General features: G+C 41.0%; 1 protein-coding gene across 1 annotated transcript in view; it reads right to left on the minus strand.

Moving 5' to 3' along the window:
• WDPCP (WD repeat containing planar cell polarity effector) overlaps positions 1–21,095 on the minus strand; it is a 262,222-nt gene that overhangs the window by 200,575 nt on the left and 40,552 nt on the right. The window contains exons 6-7 of the mRNA XM_063441857.1: positions 16,995–17,109; positions 15,832–15,965 (exon numbers count right to left, since the gene is read on the minus strand). Of these exons, the coding sequence (XP_063297927.1) occupies positions 15,832–15,965; positions 16,995–17,109 (249 nt within the window). The remainder of the gene's footprint in view (positions 1–15,831; positions 15,966–16,994; positions 17,110–21,095) is intronic.

Genomic DNA, 21,095 nt, shown 5'->3' on the forward strand with positions numbered 1-21,095 from the left:
TTAAAGATATGCCTTCATCAGCCCACAATACACAGTATGAGTCACTGCACACCCATAGCTATCTCCTAAGTCCCTTCACTACGTCCGTAGTAAATGGAACGTCTTCTGATGAATCTCCCAGCAGCAATACCTAACCTCACATGATTACATACAAATTGTACTCAATGCATCTATATCTATCTACAGAGAAAAATATTATTTACAATATAAATATTGTTTATACTACTGCACCTCCTACCCACAATGCCTTGCATGTTCCATGAAACTTCGGGGGAACAAACTTGACATTGTGGGAGCAGGTACAAAACATTAAGCAAACGCAGGGACATAATAATATCCAATTAATCCATTTGTAGTTCATGTCACTGGCATTCTATGTTTAACAAACTGCCCAAATCGGGCAAGTAGAATTTGTTAAATACTTCACGATGTGCTTTAGATTAAATTAGTGCAAATTTTTCTGTAAATGTACATTTTCCAACTTCATTTTCATTTTATTTTTAAAGTCAATTATAAAGCCATGATGATGAGATGAGATTAAAATCCAATATAAATTAGAAAGGCACCTTTAAAAGGAATCGCAGATTGGAAACTTCCATTTTAATATCATTTTGGAAGAAAGGTCATTATGGTGCTGTTTCTTGCATGCTGTGAGTGCCCCTTTAAGGTTTAGATTTAGTTGCATATAATTCCACTACATATGGTATCGAACATTTAAATATACAACATATATATAGAATACAGTTTCTACTATGGAACAATATATATGATTAACTCCATTACCACGATTTTTCTATATTAATAACATTAATATAAGAAGAAACTCATTAAGAGCAGGTTAATCGGTGAGGTGTGTTTTGTGATTTGATTTAGATGTTCATATCCAAACAGTGACTTCATGCAGAGTAGCCTACCGAGCACCATCTGCAAAGATCATTATGCCACTGTCGCAGTTTGTTCCCTGCTCAGAACTCATATGGCTCCTATTGTCACAAACTCATTTTAAGAAAAGGCTACTTCAATCTAAACATTCCCAAGCCCTGCCCACAAAAAGGACGACATCTGTCATGTTCTAGTCATATATATTAAGGATTGTTACCAAGATGTGCACAGTTCCTTGTTATATTGGCTTGATACGAAGGACCATTTTAGATCCTAACATTTTGTTTAGTTGCATGGTAATAAAGATAAGGCCCCTGTTATACTAGTTAAATATTGAAACATTTACATTGTGAAGTTCCTGTAGAACAATACAGATATATCAGATTCAACATAGACTATATTTATCTCACAGCACTGGCCTCTATTTTTCAATATTTGGATCGGTATAATATGCATCATAAAATATTTATTTAAAAAATGCAAAAGTGCACCACATCAGAATTCATATAAAAAAAAAACAAAGATAGGGGGCGCCATTCAAGCACACATAACAAGTGAATAAATGAGATAAATAATACGTATTTACTCTTGATCCTTTGGTACCCATATTCATAGCAATTAAAGGTTTAAAGCACCATAGCATTGCAGCTCACTGTTCTGGTTATAGTACTAGGATACAATGAGTACTTGTATATCCCAGTGCTTGCATTCTTTAATTGCAGAGTTTGGACTAGGACAGAAATTGGGTCCCAGAGAGGCCCAGCTCAATCCCCCAGTCCCCAACCCCTGCCCACCCTCTCGGTCCTGGACTACTGGCCTAAATTTTACATGTGTCTACAGATCTCCTACTGGTACATTAGTTTTGTATCCGGTACCTCTAAAGCTGTCAGTATGGCAATGTTAACCTTAGCGGAGGAAAGGGGGAGAAGCTATGTGCCAAAACCACTACATTAAGACTTAGTGGTTTTAGTGCGTATGCTTAGAATGTACCTTTAATAAATCAGCTGCTAATCTAATCCACTGGATGAGAAAAATCAAAAACAGCAATCAACAACAATAAGGGATACCGCAAATTACATTTTCCCCAACAAAACTGCAACAACCAGTGTTGTTCATCAGCAGCAGATATATGTAACCACTTACAGCCCAGTAACAGTCTCTATGCTAGATGTAGGCAATGTTCGACACTCCAAATGTTGTGGACTACAACCCCCATAATAAACGTTCAGCCACATTGCTGGCAAAGCATCAGGGGAGATGAAAGTTGCATACCCCTGATCTATGCCTTTTTATCACACTGTTCTGTAAATATCCTATGCCAAAATGCCTCCCGTAATTACGCAGTAATATAATTAAATACACAGATCAACAGAGCTTCAGAAACTAAATCAGTGATATATTGAGAGAGTCACAATACCAGTTTCTCAACAGAGGCGGCTCTAGACTTTATGAGGCCTTAGGCGAAACTCAAACATGAGGCCCCACTAACAAAAAAGTGTCACATATACACATTGATGCACAGTTTACCTCTGTATGTGCCTTAAAGTGTGTGTGACGGAGTATCCTTGTGTGTGAATGTATGTCTCTGTGAGCATGTTTGCATTTTTGTCTGAGACCCTATGTGTATGGGGTAGCTGCTTGAAGTGTGTTGTGTGTATAGGAGGGTGATGGTGAGAAGGAGAGGCGGGTGATGGTGAGAGGGGGTGATGGTGACAGGAAGGTGATGGTGTGGGGGGTGATTGTAATGTGAGAGGGGTGATGGTGATGTGAGAAGGAGGGGGGGGTGATGTGAGAAGGAGGGGGGGTGATGTGAGAAGGAGGGGGGGGTGATGTGAGAAGGAGGGGGGGTGATGTGAGAAGGAGGGGGGTGATGTCAGAAGGAGGGGGGGTGATGTCAGAAGGAGGGGGGGTGATGTCAGAAGGAGGGGGGGTGATGTCAGAAGGAGGGGGGGTGATGTCAGAAGGAGGGGGGGTGATGTCAGAAGGAGGGGGGGGTGATGTCAGAAGGAGGGGGGGATGATGTCAGAAGGAGGGGGGGGTGATGTGAGAAGGGGGGGTGATGTGAGAAGGAGGGGGGGTGATGTGAGAGGGAGGGGGTGATGTGAGAGGGAGGGGGTGATGTGAGAGGGAGGGGGTGATGTGAGAGGGAGGGGGTGATGTGAGAGGGAGGGGGGTGATGTGAGAGGGAGGGGGGTGATGTGAGAGGGAGGGGGGTGATGTGAGAGGGAGGGGGGTGATGTGAGAAGGAGGGGGGGTGATGTGAGAAGGAGGGGGGGGTGATGTGAGAAGGAGGGGGGGGTGATGTGAGAAGGAGGGGGGGGTGATGTGAGAGGGAGGGGGTGATGTGAGAGGGAGGGGGGTGATGTGAGAGGGAGGGGGGTGATGTGAGAGGGAGGGGGGTGATGTGAGAGGGAGGGGGGTGATGTGAGAGGGAGGGGGGTGATGTGAGAGGGAGGGGGGTGATGTGAGAGGGAGGGGGGTGATGTGAGAGGGAGGGGGGTGATGTGAGAGGGAGGGGGGTGATGTGAGAGGGAGGGGGGTGATGTGAGAGGGAGGGGGGTGATGTGAGAGGGAGGGGGGGTGATGTGAGAGGGAGGGGGGTGATGTGAGAGGGAGGGGGTGATGTGAGAGGGAGGGGGTGATGTGAGAGGGAGGGGGTGATGTGAGAGGGAGGGGGGTGATGTGAGAGGGAGGGGGGTGATGTGAGAGGGAGGGGGGTGATGTGAGAGGGAGGGGGGTGATGTGAGAGGGAGGGGGGTGATGTGAGAGGGAGGGGGGTGATGTGAGAGGGAGGGGGGTGATGTGAGAGGGAGGGGGGTGATGTGAGAGGGAGGGGGGTGATGTGAGAGGGAGGGGGGTGATGTGAGAGGGAGGGGGGTGATGTGAGAGGGAGGGGGGTGATGTGAGAGGGAGGGGGTGATGTGAGAGGGAGGGGGGTGATGTGAGAGGGAGGGGGTGATGTGAGAGGGAGGGGGTGATGTGAGAGGGAGAGGGGTGATGTGAGGGTTGATGGTGAGGGGGGTTGATGCTGAGGGTGGTGAGGGGTGATGCTGAGGGTGGTGGGGGATGGTGAGGCTGAGGGTGGTGGGGGATGGTGGTGCCTGATGCTGAGGGTGGTGTGGGGGGCAGTGAGGCTGAGGGTGGTGAGGGGGGTAGTAAGGCTGAGGGTGGTGTGGGGGGTAGTGAGGCTGAGGGTGGTAGTGAGGCTGAGGGTGGTGTTGGGGGTAGTGAGGCTGAGGGTGGTGTGGGGGGTAGTGAGGCTGAGGGTGGTGTGGGGGGTAGTGAGGCTGAGGGTGGTAGTGAGGCTGAGGGTGGTGGGGGTAGTGAGGCTGAGGGTGGTGTGGGCGATAGTGAGGCTGAGGTTGGTGTGGGGGGTAGTGAGGCTGAGGGTGGTGTGGGGGGTAGTGAGGCTGAGGGTGGTGTGGGGGGTAGTGAGGCTGAGGGTGGTGTGGGGGGTAGTGAGGCTGAGGGTGGTTGGGGTGGTGATGCTGAGGGTGGTGTGGGGGGTAGTGAGGCTGAGGGGGGGTGGTTGGGGGTGGTGATGCTGTGGGTGGTGTGGGGGTAGTGAGGCTAAGGGTGGTGGGGGGTGAGGCTGAGGGTGGTGGGGGGTGAGGCTGAGGGTGGTTTGGGGGGTAGTGAGGCTGAGGGTGGTGTGGGGGGTAGTGAGGCTGAGGGTGGTGGGGGTAGTGAGGCTGAGGGTGGGGGATGGTGAGGCTGAGGGTGGGGGTAGTGAGGCTGAGGCTGGTGGGGTTGGTAAGGCTGAGGGTGGTGGGGGTAGTGAGGCTGAGGGTGGTGGGGGTAGTGAGACTGAGGGTGGTGGGGGTAGTGAGACTGAGGGTGGTGGGAGGGTGAGGCTGAGGGTGGTGGGGGTAGTGAGGCTGAGGGGTAGTGAGGCTGAGGGTGGTGTGGGGGGTAAGGCTGAGGGGGGTGAGAGCCTACCTTTCCTGGTGGTCACCCTTCCCTGGTGGTACAGTGTGGGCTCCCTGGTGGTCTGGTGGCCATTGCTGCCTTCCGGTCTGCAGCTCCACAGAGCATGTAATCTCGCGAGATGTCAGAGCGTTGCCGTGGTAACCCGCGGCAACGCTCTGATTGGCCGGTTTTCGCGAGACACATGGTCTGCAGCTCTGCTGACTGCGGAGCTGCAGACCGGTGTCTGCGGTGGCCGGGCAGCCAGGAGGGGCCTCGCACCCGGCGGCATACCGGGCAACCCGCCGGGCCCCCTCCTGGTGTCAGGTCCTCGGTCACTGACCGAGGACCTGACACACTCTGCCAACAGGCGGTTTAGGCGGCCGCGAGGCCCCAGCCAGCGCGAGGCCTTAGGCGGCCGCCTAAACCGCCTAATTAGAGGGCCGCCTCTGTTTCTCAATATATGATTTACTTCTTATGGAGAATGAGCAAAACAAGATACACAATTAGTATTTGACCTGCCATAAAAATTAGTGTCTAGAATTTTATAATGTTTCCAAGTATATCTTGCTTAAATGTTCAATAAACCCTTGACCACCAGATTTCTTAAATATCAAACCAAGATACAACTCAGATCTACTAAGAACACCAAAACTCCACATGGCTTTAAATCTACTTTTAAACCTTTTTCCTTTACTTGTTGAAAAAAAAAAAAACGTATTCTACGCATAAATTTTTTTTTTTACTTAAATATTGCTAGAACCAAATTCGATTTCCTTCAGATGCATAAATGAATAATATGTTGTTTATAAAAGAAATGGCTGGAGAATAATTCTTTTAATAATACATTTTAAAATCTCGTTCTGTGCCTAAAAACATGCTGCTAGTCAAAGTGCATGGGGTGTTTTCTCTCGTTTACTTTTTATTTAGTTTCCAATGTCTTTGTCCAGGTCCCTGGTTTATCAGAACTAAAGACCTCCTGATGAGAGAGCCTAATGAGGAAGCTTTTGATGACCTTGTCAACAGAAGAAAGGCATTTACGCTTCATTGCCAGTTCTGTTACAGGATTGCTTTAATTGTTGCAAAGGAAAACATGAAAAACTATTTAAAAAATAAAAATATAAAATAAGAATACCAAGAAATAATGATAGCCAATTAACAATTTATAGGAACAGGACAGACATGCCTGCAGAGATGAGTTAAACAAACGATACATAGAACACACCGCACTGTGGTTATTGGGTATTGACAAAACTCTGTTAATTGTCACTATTTCCAGAAAGTACACCATTAACTTGTGTTAACCTTCTTTTTGCATGAAGTTCTATTTTCTTTTAAAGGTATATTACAGATTTCCATCACTGTTCAGTTCACTTCAGGCACAGGCAGGCAATCACTGTAAATAGGCGCCCACATACTATGTTCTATGAGAGAAGATGGCTGCTTATAGCAATGACTGACTGGGAGCCAAGACAGAGGCACTCAGTTCCAAGGTCTAGGTAAATACAAATGTACTTTCCAAACTTCACACTATAACTATAGTATAAACATACCATAGTATAAACATACTGTAGTGGCAGTAGGCCAAAAACATATCTACAAGCGTGGAGTTAACTCACATCCACTTCTCTCTCATTATTCTTGAAAAAACTCCAATCCATACTGAAAATGGATTGGCTTCTCACCTAACTAAAAAAGAACATTTGGTTAAAACGTTTCATCAAACTTGAAAATAAATACATGATAAAGGGTCTCCAAGCATCATAACCACAACAGACCACGGTAGCAAGGGTTTGCCCCCTTGCCTCGGTCCCCGATGGGCTCCGATGTTCACTAGTGGTCCAGTGAGATGCTTCCAGCTTCTGCAGAGCTGCAGAAGCCAGAGACCGTAGCGGTCAACATTCATTGGTTGAGAATGTCAGCTGACCACTGTGAGCCAATGGCTGTCGTTCTGTGCAACTTGTGTTGCACAGCATTGATATTAGGAAGTCTGGAATTCTAGTTACGGGCTGGCTGATGACATTCCTATGAAGCTGCTGTAGTTGGAGCAGATGGGTTCATCTCTGTATGTCCAGTGTTTCAATACAAAACATTGCACATACAGACTCCAGGCACCATGACCACTTCAGATCACTGTGTTTGTAGTAACCCTTTAACTTTAGATTCTGCTTTTCAACACCCAGTACAACGCACTTCAGATTATACCGCCTGGTATTCCTCCGAGGTGGTGGCGGGCCATACGTCGTTAAAATGTCAAATATAAACCATAAATAAACTTTTTTTTGTACTACCCATAGCAATTTACTCTTCATTGTACACAACGAGTAGATAGGCATGTTTTGTGTTCATTGTTAACTGACATTCTCCATAACCACTCTATTCTCCCTTTGGTAGTGGAGGAGAGATTACTATTTTCTTTCTCTTCTCTCCTCCTCTTCATTTTGTTTTGTCTGCTATTAAATATTATTTTGCAATAATCTCAATAAAATGTTTGAGGGAAAAAAAGGGATTGTTCCTATTTAAATCTAAATGTATTCTGTACGCTGTTACAGCTCACCTTTATGGTTGTAAGTGAGAATTCAATATCATAACGCTTGAAATGTTATTTTAGCCATGTGCAATGCATTCAGCGTTAGCCACATGATAGTCACTTTTCATTTTGTGATAGGAATCTGCAGATTACAGAACCCACCTATCATCTTTCATTTGTTTCATGACCACTGCTGGATTTTGAAAGAAATCCCCAAAAAAGCACATTGGAAATGGATTTTTATTATGAAATGTTTTAGCATTCCACAGTAAAAATGTTTTAGTTTTAAACAATACCTTTGTAAATTATACAATAGAAAATTCTGTGTTACAAAGTTCTCACAACATTGGAGTAAGTCGATGGAGGGAATGGAAAGACAGGGAAAACAGACTTGTTCCGAGTTCCATATAGTTATAAAGGTATGTGGAGTGATGTGTCCATGCGCTATTACAGTTTAAGCTTGTGTTACTAATCTTTAATGTACTAAAGCGAGAACCAGCAGATTTGTTTCATTTAGACATAAACCACTTCACTAACAGTAAACGAAAACATGATCCAACGATTTCCCAATAACAAACCTTCTAGCCCTGACAGGGAATGACCTCAATAAATATCTCAAATTGTTAGCTTTTTGTAGAACCAAATCCTTCTACATAATCAAGTCACTAAACATTTCAATCCTCGCTATAGTGGGTAGAAATTACTATAAAGTTGAACCCTGCAGACTGATTTTAGTGTTCAAACACATTATACCACATTTACGATTCCATTAACAATTTCTGCTTTGGTAAAAGGAGGTGAAACTGTTAAAAGCCAAAATAGCTGCCAAATAGACCTCCTAAATTCTATGACATATTATGTCAGAATATCATCACCAGGGTATTCACGACCTTGTCATTAATGTCACCATAAAAATGCCCTCAATATGTTGTGATCATTTGGCAGGCCTTTTGGTTTCACAGGGGTCTATTCACAAAACACAGAATTTCCACTTGCATTTTTAGCTGATTGTATTTGGCTCAATTCTCCTGAATTTGGTTGTTAACACGTCTCTGAGGTCCACTGTATTCACTAACAATTGAATGATAGGGACTACTTTGTCTTCCATTATTCCTATGTTTGACCGTCTTTCACCAAAGGAGGAGCTTATGTAAACTCAATTTCCTGTGTTTAAAGAAATTTTCCCACAATACTCAACCTCCTCTATGTTCTCTCGCTGATTTATTTGCCGTTCAAACGTCCTGCCATTTAGACTAGGGCGCCTGTGAATTCACCAAATTTCATCTTAACAGAACGAGTACAGTTTGTCCATTCGTGGTAAGGAATTCTCACAAGTATTAGGGAGCTGTTTACTAAAAAGCTCAAATAACAAAATCGGTCTTTCAGTCAATTTTACGAATTCAATAAAGTCCCCCATGGCGAGGCACCTATTAAAATAATTAATGGGAGGCACATAGAGAACCCCCATCTGTGACCTGCAAGTGGGGGCTATTAAACTAAATGGGGAACCAAGTGTCCCCTTTTGATCCCCACCCATTAGCAGAAGGTGGGGGCCCTAAGTGACGGGGGAGGGGGCCTACTTCCAACCATCAGAGCATTGTGAGTCAAATTGCAAGTTGTGGGAAGACTTTATAAGCCTTTCATCACCCTGGGGAGCTCAGTCTGTGCGGAGTCCTCGCCGGGTGAAGATGTATTCTTTTTTATTTTCGGCATTTTTTATTTTTTTTTGCACTTGGGTCTTTTTTTTATTTTAGCCCCTGACACGTCGCCAATGGGGGGGGACAATAGGTCCACACTGGCTGCTCACTGTTTACTAGACATGGTCCTATTCACAGTATAGTGAGTAGGAACATTAGGGAGATTTTAATCTCCCTTGTGCTGATATAGAGGTCATATAGACCCTCATAGAATGACAGGGGCATTGGGGGGAGGGGGAGAGGGTTAGGAAGTGGCAGGGAGCACAGCTCACTATTCTATTTTTACACATTACAAGGAAGTAGCCGCTAACCGGTAGCTCCATCCTTGTAATAAACTAAACGAATGAAGACCTAAATTCATTCTAATCTTTGTTCATTCTAAATTTCGATTAACTCAGTCGTGTTTCTGACTAATACACGAATAGCCGGAATTTCCGAATTTCAGACAATAGCAAATGCCCAAATATTCACCTGGGAATGCGCTGGAATTTCACAGTGCTATCTAGTGTGGACAGATGACATGTCCCACAGTGCCTTCATCTGCCCACAAAAAGATGGAGGTGCCTAGGACCTAGGTCCGGGAATGAAATAAAGAGTTAAAAAAAGGTCAAGTTGGGGGACTATGGTCACTTGGAAGTGACTAGGGGGACAAGAAAATGTAGTAGAGTTGGGAGGGGATAGTTCCCTTACAGTTTTAGGTACGATTCCCCTAGTCCATATCAAAGGAACTGGAACCACTGAATGATGCCAATTCGGTTGTAGCTTGGCTCTTTGTGAGTAGCTTAATCAGACCATGTTATATAGAGATCTGACTGGTCTCAACAGAGGAACTGAAACCAAATGAAAGTACAAATTTGGTCAAATAGCTTACAGCTGAAAGGGCTTCAGACACTATAACCACTCAAATGAGTTGGAGTGGTTATGAAACCAAGTGTCCCTTTAGGAAATACATTCTACTCTGGCTCATAATATTCCTAGTTGGCCATGCCATCTCTTGGCAAAATGATGCCATTTCCCATCAGCACATGATAAAGTACAAACTACCTAAACATTCTACAGACTAGTGCAGTCCATGCTCTCACCTTTCAACCTAACATTTACAGTGCAATTCACTTAAGTGAGACTCGTTAATAATTTAAAGGGAATTTAAAATCTACGGCCAAAGTAGCCAAACTGGAAGCATAGCTGACTTGGAAATTGTTTCCCAGGTCGGCTATTTAGGCCTTAAAGTACGATTCTCACTTTAGTAATTAACCCTGTAATACTCTTTATAAATACAACAGGCTCAAATGTATACGGAGAGCTGCTTGCTGAACATCTAATTCAGAAATCATGGGTGGGTTTTAATATGGAGTTGGCCCACCTTTTTCTGCTGCAACTGCACTTCTGGAAAGGCTGTCCACAAAGTGATGGAACATTTCTGTTGGAAATTGCTTTCACTTATAGAATTAGGGAGGTCAGGCACTGACGCTGGGCAAGTTACTCTTTCACAATCGTTGCTCCAATTTGCTATAAAGCTGGATCAAGGCTCTGTGTAAGTCAGTGAAATTCATCCACATGGATCTCAGGTAACCATTTATGACTGCACACACTGCTGGTGCCCATCACACACTGCTGTCACCTCTTTCTTGCTCTCCTTGTCTCCCTGTATTCTCCCTCCTATTCTTTACTGCTTGTCCTTTTCTACATTACAGAATTAAAGTGATACAGCTCCCCACCACATCCACTTATATCATTGCTTTTTGTCAAGGTGGTTAAACCTATAGATCGCTGTGGATAATGACGTGAGTCTTGTTTTCTATACTGCACAACATGCAATGATACTGAAAACCATCGACAAATCTCACGTTAAAAGGCATATTGGGGGCTATTCACCTCCAATCTAGAAAACAAGTAGTAATATCAACAAAAAGTAATTTTCCCTTTGACATAACAGGACTAAAACTGCATTATCTGATTCCGCTAGAACTTAAAAATGAAAGCTCTAATTAATTTAATTTAAAAAAAGAGAAACTTTAAAAGAGAAAAAACAGCTTAATAAATCTTAGACACCGGTTCACCCACTAGATTTGGGCAAGAGGTATTGTGATTGACCTACCAACATTACCACTTACAATTACAAAATGCTGACATTGTGTAATCATCAACAGCTAGCTTGATGGACTCAAACACTGGAGACAGAGACAATTAGATCAAATACGCCTAAATACCATATTTCGTAATCACTAGGTGGCTTGCAAGTGTTTCAGGTTTGTGGGTTGCTTGAGGCAAGAAGAAAGGGGGGCCTCTGCCAAAATTGTGCATCTTTGAATGTCACCAAGTGTGTCTTCATGGTATCACTCTACCACAGATAAACACTCTTCAAGTAAAACATGTTAAAACCCCAAACTCAAACAATATTTGACCATTTCCAACTGAAAACTAAATAATTCAAATGTAAGCTTAAATTGACGTTTAAAGCAGCACCATCACCTTATAGGTTTTGGTTTGAGATGGTTTTTCTAAATTCACCTTAGTTTTTATACATAAGAAACATTAAGGACTACTTGCTCCTATGGGAAGCGTGTTCTTTGTCAATTGTTGGCAATGGGCGGTGCTAAAGCAAGGTTCCATGTCAGTAGCTAAGCTAATTTATCTACAATCCATCAGTTAAAAGAATCCCAGAGACACCGTGAACAGAAGGACAACAAAATGGAGACTCCAGGTACAGAGTTCCAGCACGAGGAAGAAAAGATAAATAGAAATAAAGGTGATGTGTGTGCTTACAACAGACGCCAGGCATGTACTGAACTGAAATTATCCATCCTAGACCTCTTGTATTCCGCTGAATATAAATACTCTGTGCAATAAGGGAAGTTTAGACCACGGCATGACAAACGTCAGATCCCCAGATGTTGTTGAACATAAAATGCTAAATTGATTAATCTGCTTTTTACAATGGCAAAGCAATGTGGAAGTTGCAGTTTTACAGCATCTGGAGACCTGGCATTTGCCAAGCTCTAATTTAGATGCTTTTTTCAGGAAGTGTAACAAGGTTGTGTGAGTCACAGCCATGGGAGGTGTGACAAGGGCTGCATAAACAAAGTGATTTAACTCCTAAATGGTAGAGAATTGGCAAATTCAGTCAGACTGAAGAGGATTGATCTAAACACTAAAACCACTTAATTAAGCTAAAGTTGTTTTGGTGCTTAGATTATCCCTTTGAATACATAGCTTTGAAAGTGCCATCACTATAGTCACAGGTAAAGACACGTAATTCACCCATAACACATACCTCCCATGACCTATACACATCACATAAATTCTTTGTCTACAAACTCACATTTTGCCAACAGACCTGCTAAGAAGATGTAACTGGTCTGTCCTATATATACATACAAACATGTAACCAATACCTTCTGTAAAGTCAGCACAGCATGTCACTATTGAAATATTTCCAGGATGCAACAATGGCTTTTATCCTTATACTGTGAGTGGATTGTGAGGTCATAACATAAAGTCACAATTAGTATACTTTTTCCTGGGTATAATCATAGGCTTAAATTTCATTAATGCTGTGAGTAGATTGGGAGGTCAGCACACAATAGCAGTGTTATTTATATAGAGAGATAGAATACAGCACAAGCATAGTAAAGTGAAAACAATCAGAAGGATGTACATAGAGACATGTCTTTTCTGAGTACTCTAGCAAGGAGTGGACATTTAGCAAACCTAATTAATGAGATTGCGCTTAACATAAACCTGTCATGGCAGTTCAAGTAAACAGATCCGATCTACTAAAGCAATTAATATAGAATTGATCAAAAAGATAAATTACTTTAGGAGCAGTTATGTTAATAACCACCTCCTCTCCATTGCAGCATTACCATCATAACAAACACCTTCAACAATGCCTTCCTCCCTACTGCTGCGACACGGCTGGCCCTGTTTAGGACGACTTCGCCAATCGCCAGTCAGTCCAAACCTACCCAATATAATACGGACATGCTGGCTTCACTTCCAGAGCACTGAAGTCAGAAGTGAGTGACATGTTTCCTTCCAGTCCCATAATCCTCTAGTTAGTGCAAGATGTACTTCCTTGCTAGGCGAAGATTTAGAGAAAATACACGGCTCTTCTACCAACACTGGTATAGATCTCCACGCCATTAACTGATTGAGTGATGGGGGGGGATAATATTTCAAAATATATTTTTAATTAAAATCTAGAAATTTGCATGCATTTCTGCTAGCAGAACATGTCAATTATTTTTGAGATATTTATATTTAAACTAATGTTTTGCAAATCATGACAGGTACATTTTTTTAAACCCTAAATGTAATCTATACATCATGATTTCCATAATTTACAACAGGGACAGCTCTAAAATACCACTTTTAGAGTGTCAGAGGTCCCAACAAGCTTTGACTCTCATGCTCCTCTTAGGTTAAAGAAAGTATAGTTAAATAGCCTTAACGCAAGTTTCAGGAAGGACTGTTTAAGACCATTTTACCCTGCTGGCTTCTAAACGTGTTCACAAATATGCATTTCCAGTACAATTTTAAGGCTTTCTTACATTATACGTTAGATTCAGAGATAACCTGTAATACCCACTTTCAATTCTTTTACGGTTTTAGGAGAGAAATCTTAAAAATGTCATAAAATGATCTTTGCGCACAATATTCTGTATGCTCCCTAGAGAGTAAACATTAAACCAAGCGCTCTGAACCTGTGGGTGACAGAAAAGATAAAATGATAATTTCTCAGACACTTTAACTTGAAAGAGCATGTCAATGTCAAGCCTCGCTTCTCTGGGCTGGAAACGGGAGTTTATCTTCCAGTGCTATGGCTTGTGTTCGTGTGGTTCTGTGCATATTTTCTCTATTTCTTCTAACTTCGGAGTGGACAGCTTTCCTGAACGTACAAGTCAATACGGAATGGGGGTCTTGAACTGAAACAGCCTCAAAAATGTATGAGATCCTCTCATCTCATCCTTGCAGATGGTTTTTCCTTCCAGGCAAAATCAAATGTAATACAGAGAAACCTAAATTAAACACAACCTCCAAAACAGCTCTGCAGATGCAAACTCCCTGATAAAAAGAAATAAATTACCTGGAAACTAGCACAGGAGAAGGAACTTTTTTTTACATGGTCAGTCCTGCCAATCACAGGTATATTTATGTACTCACTTTTAAACCAATAGCTAGAAATTTTAATCAATATAAAATTGTAAATATGTTGTGCAACCATCACACTTTTCCTTTGTGTTGGTTATTAATTGGTGTTTATTTTTTCCCAGCTTTGATATTTTGTACCAACATATTTAACACCTTACATTCAGAAGAAAATATATACTACCCCCAGGCTCTAGGTTGCTTGGGAATAATTGGTCTTGAAAGTTGCCTGGGATAAATGGAATTCTGGGGCTAATGGGTGTTTGTACCACCTGGGGGTGGTTGGATGTGGATGGTTGGCTACGACCAATGGGTGTGGATGGATAAATGGGGTAATGGGTGTGAATGGGGATGGTCAAGGGAAACAGGTGTTGAATAATTGCCCTCATGCACGTATATCCTCTTTATCGCCTCCTACTCCTTTGCTAAATTAATTTTTGAATAATAGCATCAATCAGTGACAACATTAGCGACCAAAATGTGTGCTGGTGCTGACATTTTTTTTTACTTTAGAGTCCCTGCACAGCTCCGATCTGTAGGAAATTGCTTGGGTTGGGAAATTTAATCAAAATTTTCAAGTAACAAAAGTTGGTGACAGCATACTTGATTTTTGAAAGCAAAACTAAAATTGTGCTGATTACATACTCTAAAAATGTTGGCAAGAAATTGGAATTGTTTTTAAATTAAACACTAAAATACCTACAGGATGTAAATAACCTTTTTTGAGCAAAAATCCCTTATACGATTTTTACTCAAACTGTGGTTTTTGCTACACAATGGTAAGAGTGTTGATTGATTTCCTACGTGTGACTAGAGGTGTACTGGTTTGGAATAAAATATATTTTTCCGATATATATTACCAAGTTACAATAATTGTAAAACTTTGATTTTCAAAGCAAATATGGCTGTGCGAACTTATGCACTCTAATCTTTAAAGGAAATATATTGTGAAACAATTCTGTACAGTTGGAAAAACAAATGTATATTACAATAAAATGATGAATTATTGACTAATTTTCCACACAGTTACTGTCCTTTTAAGTAGGACCCGTGTCCTCCTGTGTACAGGAAAGTAATCACTAAAAACATAGCTAAGGGGCACAGGAAATGATAGCAACAATGACCCAGTGGAATAGCAAGCCACAAAATAAACTGAAGTGAATTGATGCATCCCTAACATTATGTAGTTGCCCTCTTACTTACAATATCACTAAGCAACTACCTGGTAGCAAAGCCAATTTCTCAGATGACCTTGGTGTGCTTTGTAGGTTACACCAAGGGATAGTGCTAATCACTGTCCCCATCCTGGACTTCAAAATAAGTAGATTGTTCATCTGAACACTTTGCACGGCACACGCATATTACGAGTTATCCGAGTTTGAGCAGTCCCGACTATTAGGTATTAAGTATACAGACTATCAAAGCTATGATTCCACAGAGGACACCAGATATTATATCAACATAAAGCATAGAGGCCTCTAGGAAGCAAATTAACCAATCACGTTAAAGGGTGACATCAACACTGGAGCATTTAATCTGGTGTTCCCATATATACTGGAATGTTTAGTAAAATTACAGGAAAAGCAGATCTTATAATTAACTGGTCATAGAGGTTTTCTGCAAAAATAAGGCCAGTTCTACAAATCTATTTTCCGAAATGTATACCTTCAAGTCCTGGGATGAAAGTTTTTCCAAATGCTTGTTAATATCAGGAGAACCTGTTTTCTTTGTGAACTGGATGAGACAAAGTTTGCTTTCCTTAACAAATGACAAGATGATGAAACCGTCTGTAAATACAGCTGAAAAACAAACGAGATAAAAATGTGTTACACATGTAATGCCTTTTCCTCGTACCAGAACAAATTACTGAAGCTCTACCGAGACACAAGTCACTGCTTTAAATATTACTTTGAGGTTTTAATAATCTGCTATAATACATCAACATGTCGTCCGCCAAGGACTCCATGGAAATGAGAAAAATAACACTCGTGGAGGATTCAGAGGACATAAAAAATTCCATTATGCAAAGCTACAGTATGTAGCAAATCACATGTGCTTGCTTCATCCTGCTTTAAGAAGATTGTTTTCCACCTTCTTTTTTTCATCTGGCTAGTTTAATTTCAACAGCCATAATAAACAAACAGACAAGTTATGTAGGTTTTTATTTTGCCATTTGATCATCCCCACCAACTCAAAAAGCTTGGAATGTCACACGTGAAGCAAGAGACTCTATGAAACATGCGAAGATGAAATAAATGCAACAGGCATGCATATATTATTACAATTATGAACCCAGATTGTCAGAGAGATTGTGGACATCATGTAATGGGAGTTATTAGATGAGTAATTACATGAGATTTACAATTCACAGTATAATAAGTCTATAGACTCTATGTAAACAGAAAATGTGACCTCTCCTAAGACATTGTTTCTAAAGTGCTACAGACTTCTATTTATGTACTGAGTGTTCGGATAAGCAGATACTGGAGTATCGTTTCTAAATGTAGTACAATAAAGTTGGGGAAAAGTGCATGAAATAAATGTGAATCAGTTATAGAAAGTGTATTTCAAGCAACTAAAATTCTATACATATATTATTTACATAGAGTTAGGAGTGACTTCTTTAAACTTAACAAAAACCATAGCTTTAATGTGAATTAACAGGTGAAATCTGTGCTAGGTATTGAGAGTTGGAACTGAAGCTTTACATGCAATTACCTGTTGTGTTTGTAAGTCCCCAGTGGCAGTAATTACTCTACCTGTTGACACACTATTTCTCTGGTGCATCTGTTAATGTAGGCAATTGATTTGCACATAGGTGTAATTACCATCACTGATGGGGTTTGAGATGAGCTTCCCCACCAGGGTCCTGTCAATCACTACCTTCTCCAGCTGTGGCCCTGAAAGGCTTAAGGACACGAGCACACCTGAACCAAACAGGAGCTGAAACAAGGAATTATTTTTTTTTTAAAACTCAGTTGACAATACTGTTTTCAGTAATCAAATCACAATTATAGAGCTCATAAAACGCTACAATAGCAGCTACACATAGCTTGCGGAAATTTAAGAAACATATGCCGTTTACAAAGGCTAAAAAGCATGATGCTACTAATAATAATTGTGTAAAATGGACAAAGAAACAAAATGTATTTGAAGCAATATAGCAAATAATCCAGCTTTAACCCTTGGGGTAACTGGACACAAAACCTAAAATCCTGAAGTTACGGTAGGTTAAAAGTCACCAAAATCTGTTTTGTTGAAGCATAGGACCAGAATCATCTTTTGATGTGATTACCTTAAGCAGCACCCCTATTTTATTACAGGTAGTGGTGGTCCTCTTTGGCACTGATTTGAGATCTCCATGCAAGACACATTATCCCATCATCATATTTGATGCTACATGCTCCTGATCACCCTCTATATATGCCATATGCAGTTTGCATCATACTAGTAGCAACAGCACTAGCATATAATACATGCACATGTGCACTAAAGTACTATGGCACAGGAATGATGCAATTCATTATGACACTATAGTGTGCATAGTAGTTATGGTGCCAAGAGTCCTCCAATTAAGGTAGTCAAAATATTTGCCTCTCATGCAGCTAGCAGAGAGGAGAGGATTGGAATATAGCACACCTTAGGTCACAAGTGAAAATTTTATCAAATGGTTTGACTCCTGACACTATAACCAGTACATCCCACTGTAATTGTTTGGTTTTAGGAGAGATTCTTTGAGTGTGTTACTTGATCTAAATATTTCTTCAACCTTAGACTTGACTAGAAAGACCATGTTGTTTTTGGTATTCAAGGTTTGACCTACGCTGTGCAAAACTGATAGCTGGTTGTATTTGAAGGATTAAAATGTATAAAATTTGGATCATATTATCATAACCCCATCACTACCTTCCACTATGTACTCACAGTATCTGCAGGTAAGGTGTTTAGGGTTAGTGGAACACTGAGAGCACCATGTGACATGGGAATGACTTATGACTAGTGACCAAGTGAATGTTAAATGAGGGATGTGAAATGGCACGTCAAGATGATCTATGGCATGGGAATTCCTTATGTCAACTTAGGAATGAATGGTGGCAACCTGGGGATGAGATCCAGCAAGCGGGGTTGGATAAAGACAGCCAAATGCTCAGTGCAATGACAGACAGCTATACAGTACTTACCAGAAAAGAACAGCAAATAAAAGGCTTACAAACATGCATAGAACAATGCTAAAACAGGAAACTCTGGATGAGCCTGCTTCTTCAGCTCCCTAATTAATGAGTATAACTGCAATTTACAACTAAAACTTTTTACCTTACTCTTTTCTTACGATTTATTCTATCCTGCAGTCAGCTTATCTAAACAAATAAAAACAAAAAAAAACAGTGCCTCTGTAACGATGCAACAGCGTATGTGATTTAGTTTGGAAGCTCTACGATATGCTCTTTTATAGGTAGCCACATGATCCTAGGTATGCCAATGTAAACCTGTTAAACAGTCAACATAAAAGAGACAGACAATATAAAGCACAAAACTGCTCTGAGATTACTACAGCCTAGTCTATAATTTAATATTTAGTAGTGTGTGTGTGTGTGGAACTGCACTCACTCCCATAAATCTGAGCCAAGGTGCTTGCTGAACCGGAATCAAACACCAGATTTCCAAAAATTAATAAGGTAATAGAGGTCCAGGCACTCCTTGGTTCAAGACAGGTACTTTATTAGGAACCACAACAGCAACGTTTCAACCCCAAAACGTTTTGGGGTCGAAATGTTGCTGTTGTGGTTCCTAATAAAGTACCTGTCTTGAACCAAGGAGTGCCTGGACCTCTATAACTTTTATAATCTAATATTGACCTCCAATAATCTACTAAATTGTATATTTATTACAACCATGCATAAGCAAAATCACATTCAAGTGCCAGTAGATGATATAATCTGGTTGAGGCAAATAAATGCATATGTAGTAATATATACACTTTTTTTGTTTTTAATTTTTAAAAGTTTCTTTACTCCAGCACCATTTTGGGAAAGCAATACTTTTACACTTATATATAAAACCGGACTCTTATGATAAATAATTGAAGAAGCAAAGCCACCTAGGAAATGGAATGTTAACCGGCGGCATGTTTATGTATTAGTTTAACAGAACTCTCCAAGGAACGAGGTGAGAAATAAACATTGCACTTCCTTGACAAGTGTTAAAGAGACTACAGATATACTCCATATAGTGAAGTAAACAGTAAAGGGTACAGATATGAGCTACAGAGTGCCAATATCATTATTTATTAAGAAGTCATCACTTCTCAGTCCTCCTGGGATGTCGTTGCTTCAGAATTGCTGGGTAGTACTTAGAATATTTATTTAAGATACTGCATTTTAATTAACAGTCAAAGACATTGTAGCATAAATGACATCTGATTATTGTGTTACATATCCCTGATTAACCATAAAATATATTATTTGGATTTAATAACTCCCTGTATCTGTGTTTGCTTTTCAGTTACAGTTTTCAATTAGGTGACAAGTTATTAGAAGCCAATTAAAATTTTGGCCACACATTTCTTATTTTGGTATACCAACTACAAAAGGAAGCTGAACTTTGACAAGTTATTTGGTTTTCTAACAAGCAGAGACTTAGATCTTAAACTTCAGGGCCACTAAATGCCCTGCTTGTTCATTAGGATAATACCTTATAAAGTTAAGAAAGTGATGACATAGACATAATACATATGTGTTTAAAACTCTGAAACTATAAAATGCTTTTCTATTTGAGAATAAATTGCAACTGACAGAAACATATTCTAGCATGATAAAAAAAAAAAAAAGGGTGAAGGTATTAAACCTCTAATGAGCTGGTTAACCCCAAAGTCGTTCAGGCCAGCACCCAGTCACTCCACCCCTGTACTTGAGCTTATCAACAGAGCATTGAATCTTGAAACCTCAGACCAGGTACCAATGACAATCTGAGAGCGTCAGATCTGATTTGATCCTTGGACATTGAGTGGAAGTACAGGGGCAGAGTGATCAGGCATGAGCTTGAAGACTTTGGTGTTTAACCCCCTTTAGGTAAGCCGGGAATTCCTCACACCATAACAATTGCATTGTGATGAGTTGTTATAGTGTCCAGAGTGTCCCTTTAAGGATCCTATTACAAAATGAAACGCTAGACTCATTATAATGACCAGTGTTAAACAAGCCAGAAATCTTTAGGGAACAAGCTGTGGATTACATTAACATGCAACAGTAGATCCTTAATATATTTTAGTATATTAACATATTTCATTGCTTACCACCACCCCTGGGCAAGAGCAATGGTGTCTGAATTGAGTATGAATGGAGTGACCTCTGTTACTTTAGCAGGGCACGCCCCCTAGAGACAATCATAGCAACTACACCACATAACACCATACACCACAACATTGATTTTTTGCCCTGGATTTCCTAAGCATGTTGTGTACTAGTGAAATAAACGCAAAGACCTTGTGCATAGATTTGTCCATTGTTTTATGTAATCATAGTGCCAAAACACATGATCTTCCCATTTCAGCTTGCAAACTGGTATTGCAATTTATTTTGGGATAGACGGGCAACTTACCAATAAAAAAAAAAAATCCCCATCATAAACCATCCACTACGTCTTTACAATTTACCCGCCTCTTTTTTTATTATAACCATTAAACAGCGCTACGAAATCTGATGGTGCTATATAAATAATAAATTAATAATAATTATACAGCAGTAATGCCTAGCACCCTCATTCATCATCAAGTAGTGGAGGGATCAAGCAGCAGGCACAGGCTGTTATACTGCTGTGTATATAGAATATGTTGCCAATCACAAAAGCCACTTGGTTCTAGTGAGTGGATGTGCATTGCAGGTCCGCACATGGTGTCCGTGTTAGAGAACTAGGAGTTTTATTGCTTTTGT

The sequence above is a fragment of the Pelobates fuscus genome, chromosome 2, assembly GCF_036172605.1.
Source record: "Pelobates fuscus isolate aPelFus1 chromosome 2, aPelFus1.pri, whole genome shotgun sequence".
Classification (NCBI taxonomy): Eukaryota; Metazoa; Chordata; class Amphibia; order Anura; family Pelobatidae; genus Pelobates; species Pelobates fuscus.